Here is a 21,153-nt window from a genome sequence, read left to right as displayed (position 1 = left end):
TCATTGGTACGATCGTCTGTTTCGGCAGTCAAGTAGGTCTTCCATCAAGATGTCTGTCGAGTGGTAACCAACAAAATATCGATATACTGATAACTCAAAAAAGTAGCATAGCATAATCTGAGGGACCTCGACGAGCGTGGGATCATGGGTACAGTCGACGTCACATTAGGGATAAGATTACAAACATGCCCAGACGACATAACTTTTCGAACTTCGAAAACTTCATGTGTAATACTTTGCACCTAGCACTAGATGTCAGACTATGCAAAGCATGTGATTCCAAGTAGATCCACAAGCCTCAGACATATGCCTTATATTTTTGGTATTGCGTGATAACATTACCTACCTGCTCGGTTCATTTTCCATAGTGTGCTTCTTGGCCAATAATATAGTATTTTTATACTTACTGTCTAAGTCTAATCATTTTGTTCTTGCTGTGTGCTCTCATTGTGGAACCCCGACCCACTCAACTCTGAGACTTAGCCTTCACCACTCTCAATGCTACCTTGATTGGTTTGGCCAAACTCCCAAAGTTCCCCTGTTCACTATAACTATGGTGGCCTGCTAAAAACTGTCCACCAGGCCAGACTTTAGAAATCAATCTTAACTGCATGCTCCTCCTTTGTGCTTTTCTTTGCGTTAAACTTCCAGGGCTTTACCATCCATTTAAAACATGTTGCCGCAGCTCTTGCACTTTGTGTGCACACCCATTCTCTTCGAGGCTGCTTCGCGTGTTATGCTCACTGACTTTCCTTGGAAGGAACTCACAGCATCCAGCTTTGAAGCACTCCTTTGGACTCCCTATCCCTTAATATCCTTACCAGGAACAATAGTAGGTAGCCAATAGTTTATTGAATAACATTGGAACACTAAGCCTAAACTTCTACTTTAGAAACAATGTAGTTAACTCACCTGTACTGGTGATAACTTTGCTTGTGGTGCCTCCATGTAATGAAGTAACCTATTAATTCCCAACCCGGAGTGTATTTCAACATTTTAATAGAATTTTGGGTCTCAGGGATAAAAATGTCCATCTAACTTAAACCTAAAATAGTGACTTGAAAACAAATTGCAATCTTGATTCAGTGGTAGCCATAGGTGTAAGAACCCCGAGCAACATAAATTAAGACCCGGGGTAAAGAAACACAGGCAGCATACTCATGCTAAATTGCAAAGGCAAAGTTCCAGTCCTCCTAGAGCATGATTTAACTATTGTACAACTTGGAACAGTGACTTGAGTTTTAGTGCACTAGAAATCCCCACCCCTTACTGGTGATCGATATTCATTAATTCTTTCACCAAACAATCATTGCTACTGACACTCGTATGGAAGGAAGGAATAGATTGCTCATGACAGACCACAATTGCAGCAAACACCACTTTTGAAGGATTGCACGAGTGACTCACCGTACAGTGCCTGTGTAGTCTGTTGATCAGCAGGAGGATACTGTGGCGTGGAAGAAGACACCATGGCTTGCGGGTGGCTCCCAGAGAGCATTCGTGGGTTGCTCTGGAGCATTGGGGCAAACACCGGCTAAAGAAAAGAGAATTGAGCACATTCTTGCCAGGTGAAATAGCAATGCAGTCAAAGCACCATTCCATTTTCCCTGCCATTAAATACTATTGTAATACATAACCTCTTGAAGATTTAAAGAAGGAACAGATAATCATGTATAACTGTTAGGGGAGTTTTTATAAAGTCCTACTGGTAGTAAGACTTTAGTAAGCTATCCCAGTGGTTTGCAGAACTGCAACTCTTAGCATCAGCCTGTACCTTGGTAGAGTGGCAGAGCAGCAAGGCTCAATTTAAGAGGAAGATGTGAGCTGAAGGTAAGTACACTGAGCCTTAGCTAGACATGCACATCAAAGAAACTCTTACACACATAATTTATATACATTTATATATACACACACACACCAGAATCACTTTATATACTTTAGACGTTTACACTAACACTTCGGAATACTTGATGATACACTTCAGGACACTCACTTTTGTGCTTGTTCGCGGTTACATTTGTCGCAACGTTAGAAAGAGAAAAGACAGTTATCCTATTATCCTCGGTTATTACGCGCACCTGCGGTTTTTAACAGTTCATACAGTAATACATTTACTCTGCAAACACATAGTAAAATCATTTTAAGGGAGTAAAATGTTTAGTGTAACATTAGCTAGGGTCAAGGTTCTAGAGAGGGTTTTCTTCGCACTGCAAGTCTTTTAAGTCCCAAAACGCAACCCTAGCTAAAGGCAGTTCAGAAAGGGCTCAAAGTCTAGACAAGCAGCAGAATATGAAGAGTTCCATAGGATTTCTTCCAGTCTCTAGTGTTATAGAAGCAGCAGGTTAACAACTAACATGGGAGACCTGTAAAAGGACTCAAAGGGACACAAGCAGCAGCTTGAGTCTGAGGTAAGAGGGATGACCCTGGACACCTCTAGGTGCACTCCAACGCTCTGGAACGACTTCTTGGAATCACGTAAGCAATACCTGCCCCCCACAGTACCTTAGGTTTGAAGAAAATGCTTGTGCTGGATGATCCTCGATGTTGCAGCTCTGGACCCGACCTCCAGATTCCTTGGTCTGATGACTGAAGGCAGGACAAGGGATGGGATCCCTCAGCAGCAGTCTTGTGGGAGGTTCACTGTGCGGTTTTGGCGCCTTTTCTGCAGCACCAACAAAGGACAAGGGTTGTCCGGTCAATCCCCTTTGCTTCCTGCTGTCACACACTCTGGTGAGGGGATCTGGGGGAGTTGGATCGGATTTCTGGAGTGTCCTCATGGGTTCAACAAAGATTTGGATGGATTCAGCCTTTCCACGACAATGCACTTAAAATGGGCAGGTCTCCTGGTATTGGGGTCCCGCAGCTCTGGAAACTCCTAGGACCTCGGAGATGGACCAATTCAAAGTTAGTCTTGGGACTGGTTGTTCCCACCAGCCAAGGGAAGCAGGAGTGCTTTTTGGAGCTCCTCTGTCTCACACAAAACGGGGTCAGGACAGCAGTGGTTGTTGCTTCAAGGTGTTGCAAAGGATCTGCAGGCGTCTGTTGCCTTCTTCGTTACTTCAGCTTCTAGTGGTCGACTTGCTTTTCATTCCAGAAGCCTCACCTTTTATACAGTTCAAGCACCCACTCCTCTGAAAACTCTCAGCATTTTACAGAAAGGGGCATTTGCCCAATCAGGACAGCCAGACGCCCTGTCGGAGCTGGTCCTAGTCAGGCACTCTGGCAGACAAAGGACAGGGGGGTGGAAGACTCCTCCCCCATTTCCTGCCTCCCCAGACACTGCGGCATAGGCGGGGATAACACAGGGTTCCCGCCAAAGGGAAAACACAAACACTGACCTCCCGCTCCCAGAATGTTAAAAGGGCCAACAAACAACAACCACGCTGGTAATGGCGAAAAAAGAAGTGAGGCCCCAAGTTGGTACTTGGTTGCCCCTATTGTGCACTACCGGGGCTATGGACATAGCCTGCGGTATAGAAATTGCACAATAGTTGATAGAACACGTCCACTGCCACCAGTCATAACTAGGAGATTGTGTAACTAAAAAGTCACAGGAGTAGAGAGAAGGGGGGATAACTAGGCATCCCTTTGGCACTCCACTGAAGGTAGTGTGTGCCAATCTGTCAGACTATAGAGTTTGCGAGAGATACTATGTATCTCTCTATCCTTCGGAAATGATAAGTCACTCACCGTAGTGACTAACGTACTCCTAGTCCATAGCCCCCTTCCCTCCATACTGCATGGGTGTCCCTCACTAGGGACAGGAGACAGAACCTTTTTCACCAGAAAAATCATCTTACCCTTTAAATTTAGATGCGTGCAGAAAGAGGCCTTTCATATCTGCATGTTCATCCAGAACCCTCTCGACTGGCATGAGGTACCTCTGAATACGCTCCTTCCACTTTTCGGACATAAATATTCCCTTCAGCCTGAGATTTAACACTGACAGTTTACCTAAACCCAATACCTCCGCCAGCTTCTGTATGCTTGTAAACTCCTTTTTACTATTTGACCCACCCTGGTCAATCCCCCCTCAAACCAGGACTGATAGCGCTCGAACTTGGGTATTAGGTCTCTAACCGGTGGTGCCCAAATGTGGCTCATGGGGGGAGGGCCAGGTAGTGATTCCATCCCCTCCCCCCCTCCCATGGCCAATACATCCCAGAGAACTGCCAGGATTGGATAGACTCCAATTTGCCTCGGGAGGCTATATTTTGGGACCCAGAGTCATTCCCCCACTGTTGCCGGGAGTAAGTGTTGATTCTCCAGGAATACCTACTGTTGATCTGGGTCTTCCCTCAAGCGCGGAACAAGTGCCCCAAGTTGTGGCACCCTATAATACATCAGCAGGTCTGGCCGGCCTACCCTCCCCTTTCATTTCATTTCATTTCATTTGGCAGTATGAGCGTCCCATATCCCAACCTGGGCTTCTGACCCTGCAAAGGAAACCTCATGATACATCGATTAACTTCTTTCAGGTGTGCTTCCTGGGCCCGGATCGGAAGCATTTGGAACAGGTATAGCACCCTCAGGAGAAGGTTAATTTTTAATCGCATTGAGACTCCCCATGCACGACAGCTGCCCCATCCCCCATAAATCCATTTAGGAAAACAACCTATCGAACAAGGGAGGGTAATTAGCTTGGCCCAGGTCTTGTCCAGGTCAGAAAGTTGACCGCAAGGTACTTCACGTCCTCCAGTTGGATCTGCAACCCCTGAGATGCCAGTTCTTCTCCCTTTCTAACACCATCTAAAGCAAATGGGAAGACCACCTATTTTCCTATGTTCACCTTGAATCCCGAAAACCTCCCGAACTCTTCGATTACCATCATGGCCGATGGGGATGGACTGGACCGGATTCTTTAGGTGCAGCATGATGTCATCTGTTTACAGCCCAAGTTTAAACTCTCTATCACCAATCCGGATGCCCTCGACCGGCAGGGTTCTTCTCAGATATTCTGCCAGTATTTCCATCGTTAAAGCAAACAGTAGGGGTGTTAGAGGGCACCCTTGCTTCGTCCCCCTTTGTAGCGAAAAGGTCAGTGACAACCTCCCATCGACAGTGACCCTTACCGTCGGATTTGCATATAGCGCCTCGATATCCTGCTGGATCCCCTTGCCAAATCCAGATGTTTGGAGTACCCCATAAAGGAAACCCCAGTCCACCCGCAAAGGACTTCTCGGCATCTATGACCACCAACACTGGGTTTCCCTCCCTGTGGAAGCAACCATGAGGTGTAGTGCCTTGCGCAGGGTGTCAGCCCCCTGTCTACCTTGAATGAATCCCACCTGATCTGAGTGGATGAGTCTCGGCATAAGGCCCTCCATTCGTGTAGCGAGAATCCTAGTGAATATTTTTGCGTCCATGTTGAGTAGGGAGATGAGACTATGATATGCAGCTCTCAGTGTCTTTGTCCCCCTTTGGTATGACTGTAATCAGTGCCTTTCCAAAGAACGGGCCCTCCCTGTGGCCATGATATTCAAGAATAGACCTTCCAAGTATCACTCCAGGGGCCCCGGAAAGGTCTTGTAGAACCCTGCTGTATAGCAGACTTCTCCCGGCGCCTTCCCGGATTTTAACCCCGCTATGGCTTTTAATACTTCTTCTTGTGTAATTGGCTTGTCCAATTCAAGACTCTCCCTGCTTTGGAGGCTTGGGAGGGGCACCTCTGCCAGATATCGTCCCAGCGTTTCATCATCAGAGACCCCTTTCTTTCCTGTACAGATCGCTCATAGAATGCAGCGAATTCGCCAGCCACTTCCGCTGCCTCCGACCCTCCTCCCCCAGACCATGGCCACCAACCTCTCTGCTATCTGGCCCCGGGAGTCTCGCCGCCAGTATCGCGTCTGCCTTGTCCCCCTTCTCATAATATCTTTGTTTCAGGTATTGCAAACAGGACAGCACTTTCCCATGTCTATATCTCTTGATTCCTGAGTTTTCCCCTTGCAAACTTGAGATCCTCTTCCCTCTCCTCCGTGCCTTCTACCCTTTCTAGGAGGCAAATCTCTCCCCACAGGTTTCGGGACAGTAAGGTCCCGATTCTCTTTGTGGTAGCACTCTCCCTGATCAGGAGACACCTCCATGTTGCTTTTGCTGCGTCCCATACCAAGCCCTTTTCAACTTCTCCCGTATCGTTGAGTCCGAAGAATTCTTCAATGGCCACTTTCAATTCTTCCGCAAAGACGGTGTCCCTGAAGAGGAGGTCATTGCATCGCCAAAGGGATTCCCAGGATTTCAAACCTGTCAACTACTTCCATCTCCACCATGTCATGATCCGACCACCAACTAATCAGGAGATGTTTGCATTTGCTAATCCTATTGATATGCTGTTGTTGCATGAAAGGTAATCTATCCTTGTTCTGGATCAGTGGACTGACGAAAAGAAGGTGTAGCCCCTCACAGTTGGGTGGGTGTCCCTCCACACATCAATCAGCCCCTGGACCCACATGTTATCCACCAATGTTCTGCCTGCGGATCCACCCCTGCCCCAAAAGGGGACTTGCCAACCACTATGATCCATTTCCCTGTCCGCCCACATGTTAAAGTCTCCCCCATGATGAGGAGGTCCTCTGTCCTATCTAATATCTCACACATAGTTTCTCTCAAAAACTGAATTTTGCCAACATTTGGGCAATAGATGGACGCTATGGTTAGTTTGGAGTTTTCCATTGACCCTGAAACCACCAGTGTCCTCCCATCAGCTCAACACCAGACTACTGGGTCAGCCAGGTTAAGTATGACCGCCCACTCCTCCCTTCTTGAGGGACCCCCGATGCCCAAAAAGACCTGCCCAATATGTGCACCTGGGAAGCGCCTTTCTTCCCCCATGTACCGTTTGAGTTTCTTGTACCAGGAGTACGTCTAGGTCACAATTCCGCAATTCTTTCCTCAACAAGGAACGTTTCGTGGGGGGAGTTCAGACCTTTCACATTGAGAAAACCTATCTTGAAGACCTGTACCCGGCCTCTATTCTCAGGGAGCACCATCAAGTACCCCGATTTCCTCTCCAGCCCACTTGGTTTTGAATACAATATTCTCCTTCCGTACCTTACAGCTGCATATCCATGTATTGATTCTTAACTCCACCCTGCCCCCCTCCTCTCCTTCCCACCCCCTGAACATTGCCTTGCCTGAGACCCCCACCTTAAGGTGTGCCACCAAGGAAGAAGACTCGTCTCCTCCTTGTCCCCAATACCACCTCATCTCCCCCTGGTGGAGGTTCTGCGCATTTAACTACCTTCTTTCAGGTGAGCTGCAAATCCTCGTCCTTTATCTCTTATCCCCACTCCCCGTATGTGGCGGGGTATTCAACATCTTGGACTTTCTGGCGCCTGCATCTTCTTTGTAGTCTGCAGGCCCAGGGGCCCCGCCGCTCCAATGGGGCCACCCGACTCCCTCCTGGTCTCCAGCCAAGTCTTCGCCCTCGATGACCTGGAGCACCTGCAGTGCTTCTTGACCACTGGTTACTTGGTAGTCTACTTCTCCACGTTCAAAATGTCAGGGCGAAGGGAAAGGACCACTGGTATCCGATGCCCTTGTCGGTGAGCCATTGCGTGAGGGGGAGGCAATCTCTGATGCGCCAGGGCTGACAGCTCCTGAAACACCTTAATCGTATCACCTTCATAGAGGAAGCTTCCCAGGAGCTTTGCTTTTTCGAGAACTTCCATCTTCCCCCTGTATCTGAGGAAGCGGGCTACTATGGACCTTGGACATTTGCTACCACCACCCCCGCGGGCCCTTTCCAGCTGCACCTCTTTGCCCCCTTCAAGGGCGAACAGTTGGTTTATCAGGCCTTGTACTTTCCATCCTACTTCTGTTGCGGACTCCCCTTTCTGTTCTCTTACTCCCAGAATTTGTAGGTTGATGCTTCTCTCCCAGTTTCCTAGGTCGCCCAGTTTAAATGATGTTTCTGCTTCCCTCATTTTCGAGGTCGGCGAGCATGCTTCATATTTCATATTGAGAACGTCCATTTGTAGGTGGTTGTTCTCCATCCGCTCCATTTTGTCCTCTAATTGGTCTACCCTGCCCTTGAGATCAGAAACAGACGCTTGAATGTCCATTCTGATTTCTTTAATCTCATGAAATATGTCCTTCAGGTCTCCTCTGGTCAGGATTGGGGCAGACATGCCCTCTCCGGTTGCCATCCTGTGTGAGCTGGAAGGGGTACCTCCCCGGGTGTTCCCTGAATATCCCTGGAAACGTAGTGACAGGACCCCCTTGGGGAACCTCTGTGCGGTCACAGGCTGCTCTCTGGTCTCCTCCAGGGCAATTCCCCATTCTTCCTGCGGGGTGCTGTCCCCCTTCTGTGGCCAGCAGCATTGTCGTGACAGTAGCTTCGTCTGCTGCTCTCCAAGCTCCAAAATTCCCCGGACGCCCTTACTCAGCCTTGTGTGTCTGACCCCAAATTGTTCTGTGGTCCAAGGCTAGAATGTGGGCTCCTACTTGAGCTCGACCCTGCAATTGGGTGTCTGCCCCCCCTTTTCACTTTGGCTGCGTATAGGGCGCTTGCCTTTCCCACTTATGTAGGGCCTTCTCCCTGCTCTGGCTCGATTACTGCTTCAAAGTGGCCCTCTCTGTTGCTTATGTCCCCACAGATTTATCTCAAGGGATGCTTCTCCCCCACTATCACGTGCAATGCCAGCTGAATTTCTTTCATGGACTGTGTGGGTCCGGGCCCCTTAGTTCGAACACAGCTGCACCCCGGCTCGTTCCCAAGGAGGCACCTTGACTGTCTCCGGGGTGTCTCTACCTCTTGTGTCCGTCCACTGGGCCTGAATTGCAGGGGGTATTAGGTGTCCTCCGTCTCCTCCCGGGGGCCCGGCACTCTTTCCCACCGCCCACTGTGGCCTTTCACCTTGTCAGCAATGGGTGGGTTTAATCTGGTGGTCTGCACGTGGTGTTCCTCTCAATGGTGCCTGGAAATAACCCCTCGATGGGGTTCTGCGCCTCTGCTGCCGGCCTGCGTGGCCTCTGGCTATCTCTCCATGCCGTCTGTGGTCGCCACCTGGGTGATGCCGGGCCTTCAGGCCTCCACCCTGCCCAGCACTGTCTCTACCCTCTTTCCCCATTCCACTGGGGAATGTGGAACAAGTTACTTATCTGTAACTGTTGTTCTCCAGCATGGGTCTGGCATGGATTCACATGCTCATGAATATTCCCAGTCGTCAGGCTGGGAATCCTTGGTAAAGAAAAAAACAGTATCAGTTTCGTTTCTGATCTGTCTTTCTTAGTAGTAACCAATCAATGATCTCTGGGTCATACTGCCCCCAGCCAATGACTGCCCTCTCCCTAAGCCCCATCTCTGGCAGCCATCCTCAGATTTGGTAGCACGCCAAGTGGCAGTATGACCAACTGAAGAGCCGCAGAGGGGTAGGTGGGAGGGTTTGCATGTGAATCCATGCCAGACCCATGCTGGAGAACAACAGTTACAGGCAAGTAACTTGCTCCTTTTCCAGCATGGGGTCTGGCATGGATTCACATGCTCATGAATAAAAGAATACATAGCAGTATACACATGCACAACCACGGGAGGTGGCAACAGGCTCAACATTAAGCAATACAACAACTCAACATTAAGCATCTCTTACCTCCTCACCAGGCTCACCTTAAGCGAACAGGTTGCGCACCACTGCTTGGCCGACCCTGGACTCCTCCCTGGAGTCCCGATCGACGCAGTAGAATCTTGTGAAGGTGTGCGTCGACCTCCACGTAGCAGCCCTGCAGATGTCCAGCAGGGGCACACCAGACAGGAACGCCGTGGTAGCAGCGATCGCTCTGGTCGAATGGGCTCTCGGACGGCCAGGCAGCGGTCGGTTTGCCAACCGGTGACAATGCATGATGCAGCCGGAGAGCCATCTGGAAATGGAAGTCTTCGAGAAAGCCTTCCCTTGATTCACAGACCCAAAGTTCACAAACATTTGTGACGTCTTCTGAAAACTCTTCGTGCGGTCCACGTAGAACTTCAGCGCTCTAACTACATCCAGCGAGTGCAAAGTCCTCTCGGCCTGCGTCAAAGGCGACAGAAAGAAAACTGGTAACACCAAGGGCTCTTTGAGGTGGAAGTCCGACGGCACCTTGGGCATGAAGGAGGGGTGCGTCCTCAGCACCACCCTCGTGTCATGAAAAGTCAAGTATGGAGGCTTGCAAGATGGGACCTGAATCTCTCCCACTCGTCATGCAGGGGTGATGGCCACGAGGAATGCCGTCTTCCATGACAGGAACTTCAAAGGCGCCGAATGCATAGGCTCGAATGGGGCTCCCATGAGCCTGGTCAGCACCACATTGAGCTCCCACGCCGGGGCAGGAGCCTTCACCGGCAGGAATGATCGGATTAGTTCCTTCATAAATTCCTTTACCAGGCGATTAGACCACAAGGACGCCCGTCCCGTCGTCCAGGTATATCGGGAGATGGCAGCCAGATGTATTTTTATGGAGGCGTGAGCCAGTTCAGCCTTGGCCAGCGACAGCAGGTACGGCAGCACTTGAGGGGCTGTAATTCGCAGAGGGTTAATCTTCTGTGCACGGCACCAGACAGAGAACCTCTTCCATTTAAGACCGTAACACTTGAGAGTTGAGGACGCCCTGGCCTTTGCAAGAACCTCTCTGCAATCAGCCGGGATATTGTACCCTCCAAACTCTAGTGCTGCAGGAGCCAGGGCTGCAAGTTCAGCGACTGTGGGTCGTGGTGGAGATTGGCGCCTCCTTCTCTGGAGAGAAGATCCGCGTCTGCGGGCAGCCTGACTGGCGGGGACACTGACAAGTCCAGAAGGTCCGGGAACCAGATCTGCCTCGGCCACGCCGGTGCGACGAGGATCATCCTGCACCTGGACTTCTTGAGCTGGTTGATGAGGCGCAACAGCAATGGAGGGAACGCGTATAGAAACAGACCGTCCCAAGGGAACGAGAAAGCATAACCCATGCTCCTCGGCTGTGGGAACCTGCTGGCGAACCTCAGGCACTTGGAGTTCGTCGCCGTCGAGAACAGGTCGATCTGGGGTTTGCCCCATCGTTGGAAGAGTCGATCCACTTGATCCTGGCGCAGTTCCCACAAGTGGCACGAACGCAGCTCCCTGCTGAGTGAGTCGGCAATGGTGTTTTTTATTCCTGCCAGGTGTAAGGGAACCAGAAACATCCCCTGGGCGACGGCCCGGTGCCACAGATCCTGGGCCTCCTTGGATAGGGCTGGGGATATGGTGCCCCCCTGCTTCCGTATGTAGAACATCGTGGTGGTGTTGTCGGTGAAGATCCTCACCACTTTGCCATCGAGAGACGAGAGGAACGACTTGAGCGCCCAGAACACTGCTCGGAGCTCCAAGATGTTGGTGTGAAGAGACCTCTCCTCCAGGAGCCAAAGGCCTCTTGCGTGGAAATCTCCGGTGTGGGCCCCCCAACCCTCCAGAGAGGCGTCCGTAGTCACCGTCTCCTGAAACGCCGGGGTTTGAAAGTCTGTGCCTGTAGTGAGGTGAGCCCGGGTGCCACACCATAGGATCGCCCGACGGAACTCCTCGTCAAGAGGGATCCTGTCCTCGAAGCAGCCCCTCGCCTGAAACTATCGGGTGTCGAGGAACTCCTGTAGCGGACGCATCCGAAGTCTGCAAAGGGGCACAAGGTAGATGCATGAGGACATCATCCCGAGAAGGGATTTGATGGACCTCACCCTGGCCACGTCCGTGGCTAACAGGCGCCGCACCTTGCCCAGGATGGTCTTGGTCCTCTCCTCTGAAGGGGAAGCCAATTGCTTCACTGTATCGAGCTTTGCTCCCAAAAACAGTGCTACTTGCGATGGAACCAAGTGGGATTTGGGGTAGTTGATGGCGAACCACAGCTCCGTGAGAAACCGGACAGTCCTCGCTGTATGATCGACGGCGAGTTCCCTTGACCTTGCCTGGATTAGCCAGTCGTCCAGGTAGGGGTAGACGTGGATCCCCTGCAGGCGCAGCCGCGCCGCCACTGGTGCCAGGTACTTGGTGAAAACCCTGGGTGCCGACTTTAATCCGAACGGTAGGGCTCTGAATTGGTAGTGGCATCCTTGAACCACGAACCTGAGGAACTTCCTGTGCCTTTTTAGAATGGGAATGTGGAAGTAAGCATCCTCCAGGTCCAACGACGATAGGAAGTCACCTTCCTCCAGCTGTCCCAGCACGTGCTGGAGGGTGACCATCCTGAATTTCTGCGCCTTGATGTATTTGTTTAACCGACGCAGGTCCAGGATGCGGCGCCAACCGCCTGTCTTCTTTCTGATGAGGAAGTACCTGGAGTACACTCCGGAGCCCCGGAGCCTCTTGGGGACGAGCTCGATGGCACCTTTCTTGAGCATCGCCTTTACTTCCAACAGCAGTTGAGGGACGTGAGTCTCCTTCCTGGCCAAGGGAGGAATGTGAGGGCACTTCTTTAGGAATTCCAGCGAGTGCCCGTTGGCCAGGGTGTCCAACACCCAACGATCGGTGGAGATGGACTCCCACACTCAGATGAACTTCGTCAGCCGGCCTCCCACCGGGGTGCTTCGGTGGGGGCCCGACAACCCGGCCGGGTCAGTCTTGCCGCCTTGGCCTCCTTGGCGACGATGGCAGGAACCCCCCCCCCTTGTTTTCCGCGACCTCTGTAGGCTTCCTGGGAAGAGGAGCGGGCCGCCTGGCGGTAAGTGGAGGAGCTACGGCTGCATCCTTTGGAGGCACCCTGTCTGCCTCCGGGGCTCCGAAAGGGCCGTCGCTGCTGAAACACCCCAAGGGCCCGGGCCATCTCCGAGTCAGTCTTGATGGCCTGTAGAGACTCATCCACCACCTTACCAAAAAGGTTGTTGCCGTCGAACGGCATGTCCAACACTCTGGTCTGGACGTCTTGGCAAAAGTCTGTCGCCTTGAGCCATCGTCGTCGGAGGCAAACTCTGTTGGCCAGTAGGCGAAATCCGGTATCAGCAATGTCCGTTGCCACCGTTATGGCGTGATCCGACGCCACCTCACCCTCCTGCATAATATCTAGGGCCTCCGCCCTTTTGTCATCAGACAGGAAATCTAGCAGGGGAGCTATCTTGAACCAGAGCTCCCTGTCGTAGCGGGCCACGATCGCTAAGGCATTGGCCGCCTTAATCGGCGTCGTAGCCGACGAGATGACTCGTCGTCCCATAGAGTCCAACTTCTTGCCCTCGCTGTCCGGCGGGGAAGTGGAAGTTGAAGCCATCTTGGCCGCTGCTGAGACAGAGTGCGGCGTGGGCTGGGCCCTGAGGCACAAGGGGGCTGCATCAGTGACTTGGTACTTCTTCTTGTACCTGTCCCTCTTGGTGGGAGTCGTGGCAGGGTTCATGAGGACAGCAAGCCCCTCGTCCCAGATGTCGTTGAGTAAAGGCACCGCGAGGACCGTCTTCCTCTTAGCCTCTCGTCGTTGGTACAGAAACCTCTCCTCTTTCTGTTCTTCAGGGCAGAGCTGGAAGAGCTTGGATGCCCTGGTTATCATGGCGTGGAAAGAGCCAACCTAGTTGGCTGGGGACGCCCGCACGGGGGGGCGACGACAGGATGTCCGCTGTGTCATCGCCGCCATCATCGTCCGTCCCTGTCGCCGTATCCTCTCTAGGGTCCGGCGTGGGGGATGAGGGGTCCACCTGTCTCGCAGGCACGAAGGGCGGAGCGGGGTGGACTCTCCTCTGCTTGTTCGGAGGGCTTCCAGACGGGCCTGGTTCTGGGTCCTCCGTCGAGGTGCGTGGTAATCTCGTCCTTATCTCGGTACATAAGGATTGGATTGCCAACAAAATGCCCGCCGAGCTATCCTGGAGCTCGGGCAATGGCTGCGACGGACGGGATGGCCGCTCCACTGGGCCATGTTCGCCGTCGCTATCTTCGATCACGTCAGCAGGGACCGTCCCCTGGGATCGAACCTTCTCAAACCTCTCGTTGAGGTTTATGAACCTCTCGTTGAGGCTTATGGACCTTTCGTTGAGGCCCTTCTCGGTCTCCACCAGTTCCTCCTCAGAGGCTGATTCCGAGTCTGTAATGGCCATAACCCCCCCCCCCCCCTCTCTCTTTTTCAGCCGGGGGCTTCACGGGGGACTTAGCGATGGGCTGGAAAGAGGATTCCCTCCGCGGCGGCAGGGATACTCTGGGCCCAGAGGCCGTTTCCATTGGCGTAGTCTCAGCCGGCTCCGCCAGGGTCGCAGCGACCACTTCGGTAGAGGCCTTAGCTGGGTGGATCAAAGCCCTCACCACCTTAGGTGCGTCCTGGGCCTTCGCATTGGGGGGAGGGTCAGCGCCTTGCTCCCCCTTCGAGATCGACCGGGTCCGCTCCAGGGGCTACCCGGGTTCTCGGACTTCCTCTTCCCCGAACCAGAGCGCTGGCTCGTGGTCGAACGTGCCGGGGAAGTAGCGCCCTGCCTGGCAACACAAGAGCCCGACCTTTCGGTGCTCCCGGAGCCCGCGGTGCTTGGCCTTCTGTTGGGCCCCCGTCGCTGGGGCGCCATCAAAGGACTTCGAAGCCCGCTCAGACTACTTCTTTGCCTTCTCACCTGCTGTGCCCTTCTCCAGCCAGGTGGCGAGGCAGGAACGATGATCTTGTTTGGTCCATTCCGAAAGGTTCTTGCAGAACGCACAGTCCTTCTCCACGTGCGTCTTGTCCCCATGGAGGCAGTAGACACATCGCGAATGCTCGTCCTCCTTTAAAACATTATATAATCTGCATCCAGGGCAGTTCCTGAACAGCTTGGATCCGGGCGTCGAGCTCCTCTTGCCCTGGGCTATGTCCCTTGAGGCAGGCCGCATATCTTCCGGCATCCTCCAAGAAGTGTAAACTCGACAAAAACTTCACCCTTGAGGAGCGTAGAAGAGTTCCGAAACGGGTCCCCGTTATCGGAAGTAGAAACGTTGGAGCTTGAGGCTCAATTAAACCGAAAAAATGAGAAAATCTCCTGAAAAAGCGTGAAAACGCAGTAAAAAACTTGAGAGCTAAACACGAGGACTCCCAACACTTGAGCGTGCGGTAAAAATCTGAGGATGGCTGCCAGAGGCGGGGCTTAGGGAGAGGGCAGTCATTGGCTGGGGGCAGTATGACCCAGAGATGAGTGATTGGTTACTACTAAGAAAGACAGATCAGAAACTAAACTGATACTGATTTTCTCTTTACCGAGGATTCCCAGACTGACGACGGGGAATATTCATGAGCATGTGGATCCATGCCAGACCCCATGCTGGAGAAGTGTCCTTTTCCCTTCACCTGGGCGTGAGTCCAGCGTTGAGGCCAGTCCCAGTTCCTTTTGCCCACCGAAACTTTGCCTTCCCTGGTGGGTTTCACCTTCCCAGCCCAGGGTTCATAGGTTTTGGGCCCTGTTATGTGCGTGTTACCTGGGGTAGAGTGTTCCACTTTACTGGTCCTGGGGGAATCTCAACACGTGGTATCATATTATCGGTTTGGCACAAGGGTCAGCCACTGGGCCCAGGTGGCGGCTGCACTGGCATTTCTTTCTCCCTCCAGTGCCCTTGCTGACCCTTGCCCTGGCTGATGTGGGCACCCGACACCCTCTCACCTGGTGCTGCATCCGTGGTGCGGTCGGCTGCTCCTCACACCTTTCTCGCCGCCCTGCTCGTGCCCATCCAGCGTTGGGCCGCCACTGCTCCTCCTCAGGTCCTCTCACCGCCCAGGACTGCTCACCGACAGGCCGCAAGTCAATGATCCTCCAGATCTTTACTTCTTCCAGGTGGTGCCCACAGGGAGACGGCTGCATTCTCGTTCCAAGTGCTGAGCGAGTGCTGCGGGCCAACTCTCAGGAAGGGGCTGTGGGTGCGGGGGATGGGGGGAGGGAGGGTTAGGGGCGGGAGGGCAGTCAGAACGCCACTGTTCAGTCCTCCTCGCGTCTCTGGTAGATAGTATATCCTCCTACGCACTTTGGATGCAATGCGCAGTATGGCCTGCGCCAAGCGTCCCCTCGGCTCCCTCCGCCCCGGTCTCCTGACCAGAAGCTGCACGAGGGCTCTCACTGTCCCACAGCGGTCACAAGCCAGCGTTCCGACCTCTGTTCCAGTGCCGCCTCTCCCCCTGATTTCCCAAGGAGGAAGGGGTGTCGGAGCACTCAATGTCCGGGTGCAAGATCTTTATGGGTGTCTGAGGACTCTCTGCCCCGGGCTCTTCACTCCTCCCGCTGCCCGGTATTCTCTGGGTCGCCACTGTTAGGCAAGATTGTATGCAGTACCCTTTGGGTGCACTATAACAACCCCAACGTCCTGGCAATAGGAACCCAACCTTTGGTAGGAGTCTGTACTACACAGCAGCGTGATTGAGCAGCCAGGCTTATCTCAAGAGGGGTCAATGTGAGCTGTAGGGGAGTTATACAGAGATTCACAGTGACTAGTATTCAAATAAACACTTACACACACGGTTTCTTGAAAAAAACAATGACCAATTTATCAATCCGTTAGAATAAGCCTTCTTCAGAAGGGAGTAATATAAACAACACACAAATACACTTCAAAACTACACACTCTTAGTTGCTAAATCAGTAAAGACCCTTTTGGGATGGCCCACAGTCACAACCTACACCCTCAGGTGACTTCAATAACTAGGGTGCTGGGGACATTAACATTTTACTAATTGCATTTAGAATACTCTTAGAACTTGGTCAAAGGAAAAGATGATTAGAACATACAAGAGACCACAAATATTGTTAAGCATGCCAATACTTTCAGATCCTCCAATAAGAGAAATTCAGTGAAAAAGGCTAAGCCAAAGTCAATAGGCAAAAGTCTATATGAGCTGAAGTACTTATTTGCAGGTAAGTAGAAAAAGTCTTTACACAATGTTTTAGAAGTCTTTGAAGAAAGGAAGAATCAAATGGGCCACAAGCTGTTAACTTGTGGAAGGTAGAAGATGCAAGCAACTCTACAACAAGAGGTAAGTTCTCTTAGACTTTACGGTACCTTTATATTGAAGGAAAGGTGCAGCAGATCACTTCTGTTCCTGTGCAGCTCTGCAGATCTCACTGTTCCTTGCCCTCCGCTGTGGGGACAAGAGGAAGGACTTCTGGGGACTCCTGCTCTGCAAAGGGACAGTCATCGCTCGCAACCGGCAATCTTTCCAACAAGTGGCACATCAGTGTTTCAGCCCCTCAGGACTACTGCAAATAGCAACACTGTGGTTTCTGGCTGTCGAGATGGACTTTCCTTGCTTCTGGGGTCCTGCACTCTGTTGAGGGGGCTCTGGCTTGGTCAGTTCTGCTTCCTGGGAGTCCGGAGGATCTTCCTGGAGCTCTTGGCCAACTTAAAAGAAATGCACACAATCTGCTGTTCCTCTCCCTGTTTATTCGGTTTCCAGCAGCAACTCTGTGGAAATTCAACCAGCTCCAGGAGAATGTCCAGGTGGCTTACTTTGAAGTTGATTGGTCCCACATTTGAATGTGCCTACTTGCTAGCCACTGTGCCTTAGTCTATTGAACACTGTGCCTGCCCATTGTACCTTATTCTGATTTTGACTACTTGCCTTCCTGCCTATCCCGACCAAGTCGGCTCCCGCTCCACCTCAACTACTCTATTACCATCTAGTCAACCTCACCCAACTACATCCAGGTCTCACACTGACCACCCATGGCAAACTTCTACTTAGCCACTCTCATCTTAACAGCTACACTCGCCTTGCTCCACCACACCACCACCCGCCACAAACCCCGTCCACAATCACCCCCAACCCAACATCCCTCATACACCTCGACTATGGGTTTTTTCAAGGCCCAACATATTGACCAGCCTAACGGCACCCTCAGCCCCATAGAATGGATCCGCCGATTTGCTGCTCTGCCAGCTCCTTAGAACCCATGCACATTGGAAGACAGAAACCTGAGACTCGGCTCTCGGTTCATAACCCCCAAGACATTTGCTAAAAGACACTCCCCTCATCCCACGCACAATCAAGCTAACACCGCTCAATTTTTGAACATCACCTAAACAGCCCCCTTGAGCACCTCTGAACAGCCACTGATCAAGGGCGCCCTCATCAATGCCCGCTCCCTAGTCGCCCATGCGCTAGATATTGCAGACTTCATCTCTGCCAACAACCTGCACTTCCTGGCTATCACTGAAACCTGGCTGCACCAAGCAGCAGGCCCAGCTCTATCCCTCGCCATCCCAGAAGGTTATTCAATACTAAGGAAAGACCGGGACATAGGTAAAGGAGGAGTAGCCTTCATCGCCAAAACATCCCTTGGCCTTAGATTAACCCCACCGCCCAGCTTCCGGTCTGCAGAACTTCTGTCAGCCAAGCTCCAACTCTCTGCTACACAAACCGTACTATTACACCTCCTCTACAGACCCCCAGGCCCCATCACCACATTTGAGGAAGAGATATCTGACCTCTTGACCACCAACACCAAAACAGGATCTGAAATGATCCTACTTGACCCAAACGATGCCAATGCGCTCTCCCTGGAAAGCACCATCTCCCAACTAGGGTTCAAGCTCAGAATCACAGATCCTACCCACAGCAAAGGTAGGACCCTGGACTGGCAAGCGGATCTCAACTGCTCTACGGCCATCACAAAAAACAAGCAAACTGCATGGTCTGACCACCACGCCATTTCCTTCTCCATCCAAGGGAAATCACAACCTAACACTCCAACCCCCATCATCCCTCAAACCCTCACCAGAAATAACCGCAACATTACCTTACAAAACCTCCGCCCACTTATAGACAATATCCTTACCCCTACAAACTACGTTAACCTAGATGTGGATAAGCTTGCTGACCTCTACAACAAAACGTTAGACACCATCACTCCACTCAAACTCACCAAAGCCAAACCGGCAGCCCGCATGAACAAATGGTTCACACCAGAGCTAAAAATCCTCCGAAACTCCAAACGAGCCGCAGAAGCCACCTGGAGAAAAACGCACAACCTATCCAACAAAACACAACTCTCTATAGCAGCCACCACCTACAAAACTGCCTGTTACGCTCACCTGGCTCCCACAGAGGCGTCGATCTGGACTGGACTGCTCAGTCTCCACCAATGTGACGCTTAGGGCCGAGATGACAGACTGGACTGGCCCACCTAGCTTCGTTTGCTTGGCCCATAGGAATATTCTTCTGCAAGTGGAGAAAGGGAATTAACCACCCGTGGAGTTGTGTAAATCCCCCCGCCCCGCTGTTCTCCCCACTGATCACCTTGGATGCTCCCTCTTATAGTCTCACCTGATGATTTGAAAAGATGAGCTCTCCATCCTGCATTGAGCGCAGGGGCGCGTAGATAAACAGTTGCTTCACTGGCTCGAAGGAATTGGTGAGTTACAGGACAATATTGACTCCGATATCCCCGGCAAGATGCCGTAAGTATGTAGTTCGTAAGAGTTCAAATGCCTGACTTTCACTCTTGTCCGATTCCTTGCAGGTTGTAGCTTGACCCTACTGAAGAGTTCCTCGTGGCAGCCGGTAATGTTCTGGTAAGGATTTGTATTATCCAACACGGTTCGATAAAATAATGTCCATATGGAACCTGTTGCTTTCTCCCTTATTCAGGAGCTGAGAGAAAGTATGAAGACTCGGGGAATAATGCCTCCGGTGGTAAAATCAGGGAATTCTTTTGTGGTGAGGAGGGTTTCCCTTGTTTCACCTTGCTGTCCTTCTGTTTCCCCTTAGGGGCCGGGGTGCGGCTAGGATGCAGTGGAAGCTGCGCCGACCCGTGAAGAAGAATAGTACCCCCGGTGGTAAAATCAGGTAAGTCTATTGGGGGTATTCCTCTGTGTATTCCCTTGGCTCACCTTGCTGTTCTGGTCTTCTCCTTAGGTGCCGGAGTGCGGCGGTAACATGCAGGAGGATGCAGTGAAATGTGAAGATGCTGCGAAGGCCGGTGAGTTCAGCGCGGCGCTGCAGCAGGCGAGGCGCGATGGTTCGGGAATTCAGGTAAGAATCAAAGGTATTGCTCTTTTTCGAACCTTTTCTCCTTCTTTCTCTCTTTTTCTAGGAGCTCCAAACTCGAGGCGGGCGTGGCAGAAGACTGAATGCAGACTTGCAGGCACAGTGAGCGTTACGCTGCTGGATGCAGAATAACGCGAAGCGTGTGCTGTTCTTCGGGCGTGGTTTAAATAGCCTCCAAAGTAGTCCCAGTTAAGTATTCCTCACCAGCCCCACCCGAGTAAAACAATAGTCCCTAGGTAAAATAGTCCCTTCCAAGCCTCGTTTGGCTTGGAGCTCTTGCAGCATGGTCTGCATCAGGTAAGTTTTAATCTATGAGCCTGGCGCCTATGGTGCCAGGACTGACTCTCCATATGAGCATGGCGCCATAGGCGCCAGGACTGCACCCAAATAGCCCCTAGTGCGGGTTGTTGGGCTTGCTTGGGGTAACTTGATGCCTACTTCCGGGGTTGCTGGACTTGGTCTGGGTCCCCGGGGGTAGGCATCATGACACTGCCATCCTCAAGGCCAAAAAAGAGACATATAACAACAGAATTGAGAGCGCCAAATCCAAAACAAAAGAGCTTTTCAATATCCTCAGGGAACTCGAACCCCCCCTACACTGGCAGAAACCTGCGTGAAAGATGCAGACTGGTGTGAGAGGATTCAAAAAGCCCTAGCAGACAAAATCACCATGTTACAATCCAAAATCGAACAGAAAAAGCTTAGCCTATCCAAAAAAACAAACCATCCACCGTCCACCACTCCCAAAACACCCACTTGCCCCCCCTTCTCCTTCTCACCAGTATCCACTAAAGAAGTAGAACGCATCATTTAGGGCCTCAAGCCCTCCAGATGACAAGGGGACTCATGCCCAGCTCCTATCATCCAGGAAGGCGCCAACATTCTGGCCCCCTTCATAACAGCCCTTATCAACGCATCCTTCAAATCAAGCTCCGTGCCTAGCATCCTCAAGGAGGCCTGGGTCATGCCACTACTAAAAAAACCTAATCTAGACCCCAATAACCCAACCAACTACAGGCCAATCACCACCGTTCCCTACATCCTAAAGATCTTAAGAGTGGCCTACCTGCAAATACAGAAGCACCTGGAAAACAACAACCTCCTGGGTCTCAGACAATCTGGCTTCAGGCCAAGGCACGGAACAGAGTCAGCCTTACTGGACCTAAAAATCCAGATGGACGAGGCAAAGGACAAGGGTAATCTAGCCATTCTCTTACTGCTAAATCTATCAGCAGCCTTCGACCTCGTCGACCATCAGATCCTCATGGAACATCT

At 51.8% G+C, this 21,153-nt stretch overlaps 1 protein-coding gene across 12 annotated transcripts in view; it reads right to left on the bottom strand.

Moving 5' to 3' along the window:
- ATXN2L (ataxin 2 like) overlaps nt 1-21,153 on the bottom strand; it is a 1,584,242-nt gene that overhangs the window by 322,660 nt on the left and 1,240,429 nt on the right. For all 12 annotated transcript variants that reach the window (XM_069652163.1, XM_069652162.1, XM_069652157.1 and 9 more), the window contains one exon: nt 1,408-1,534. In XM_069652163.1, the coding sequence (XP_069508264.1) occupies nt 1,408-1,534 (127 nt within the window). The remainder of the gene's footprint in view (nt 1-1,407; nt 1,535-21,153) is intronic.

Source organism: Ambystoma mexicanum, chromosome 3p, assembly GCF_040938575.1.
Source record: "Ambystoma mexicanum isolate Mex_15411 chromosome 3p, UKY_AmexF1_1, whole genome shotgun sequence".
In the NCBI taxonomy this organism is placed as follows: domain Eukaryota; kingdom Metazoa; phylum Chordata; class Amphibia; order Caudata; family Ambystomatidae; genus Ambystoma; species Ambystoma mexicanum.
The sequence above is the reverse complement of the archived record's forward strand: the minus strand, read 5'-3'. Positions and strand labels throughout refer to the sequence as shown.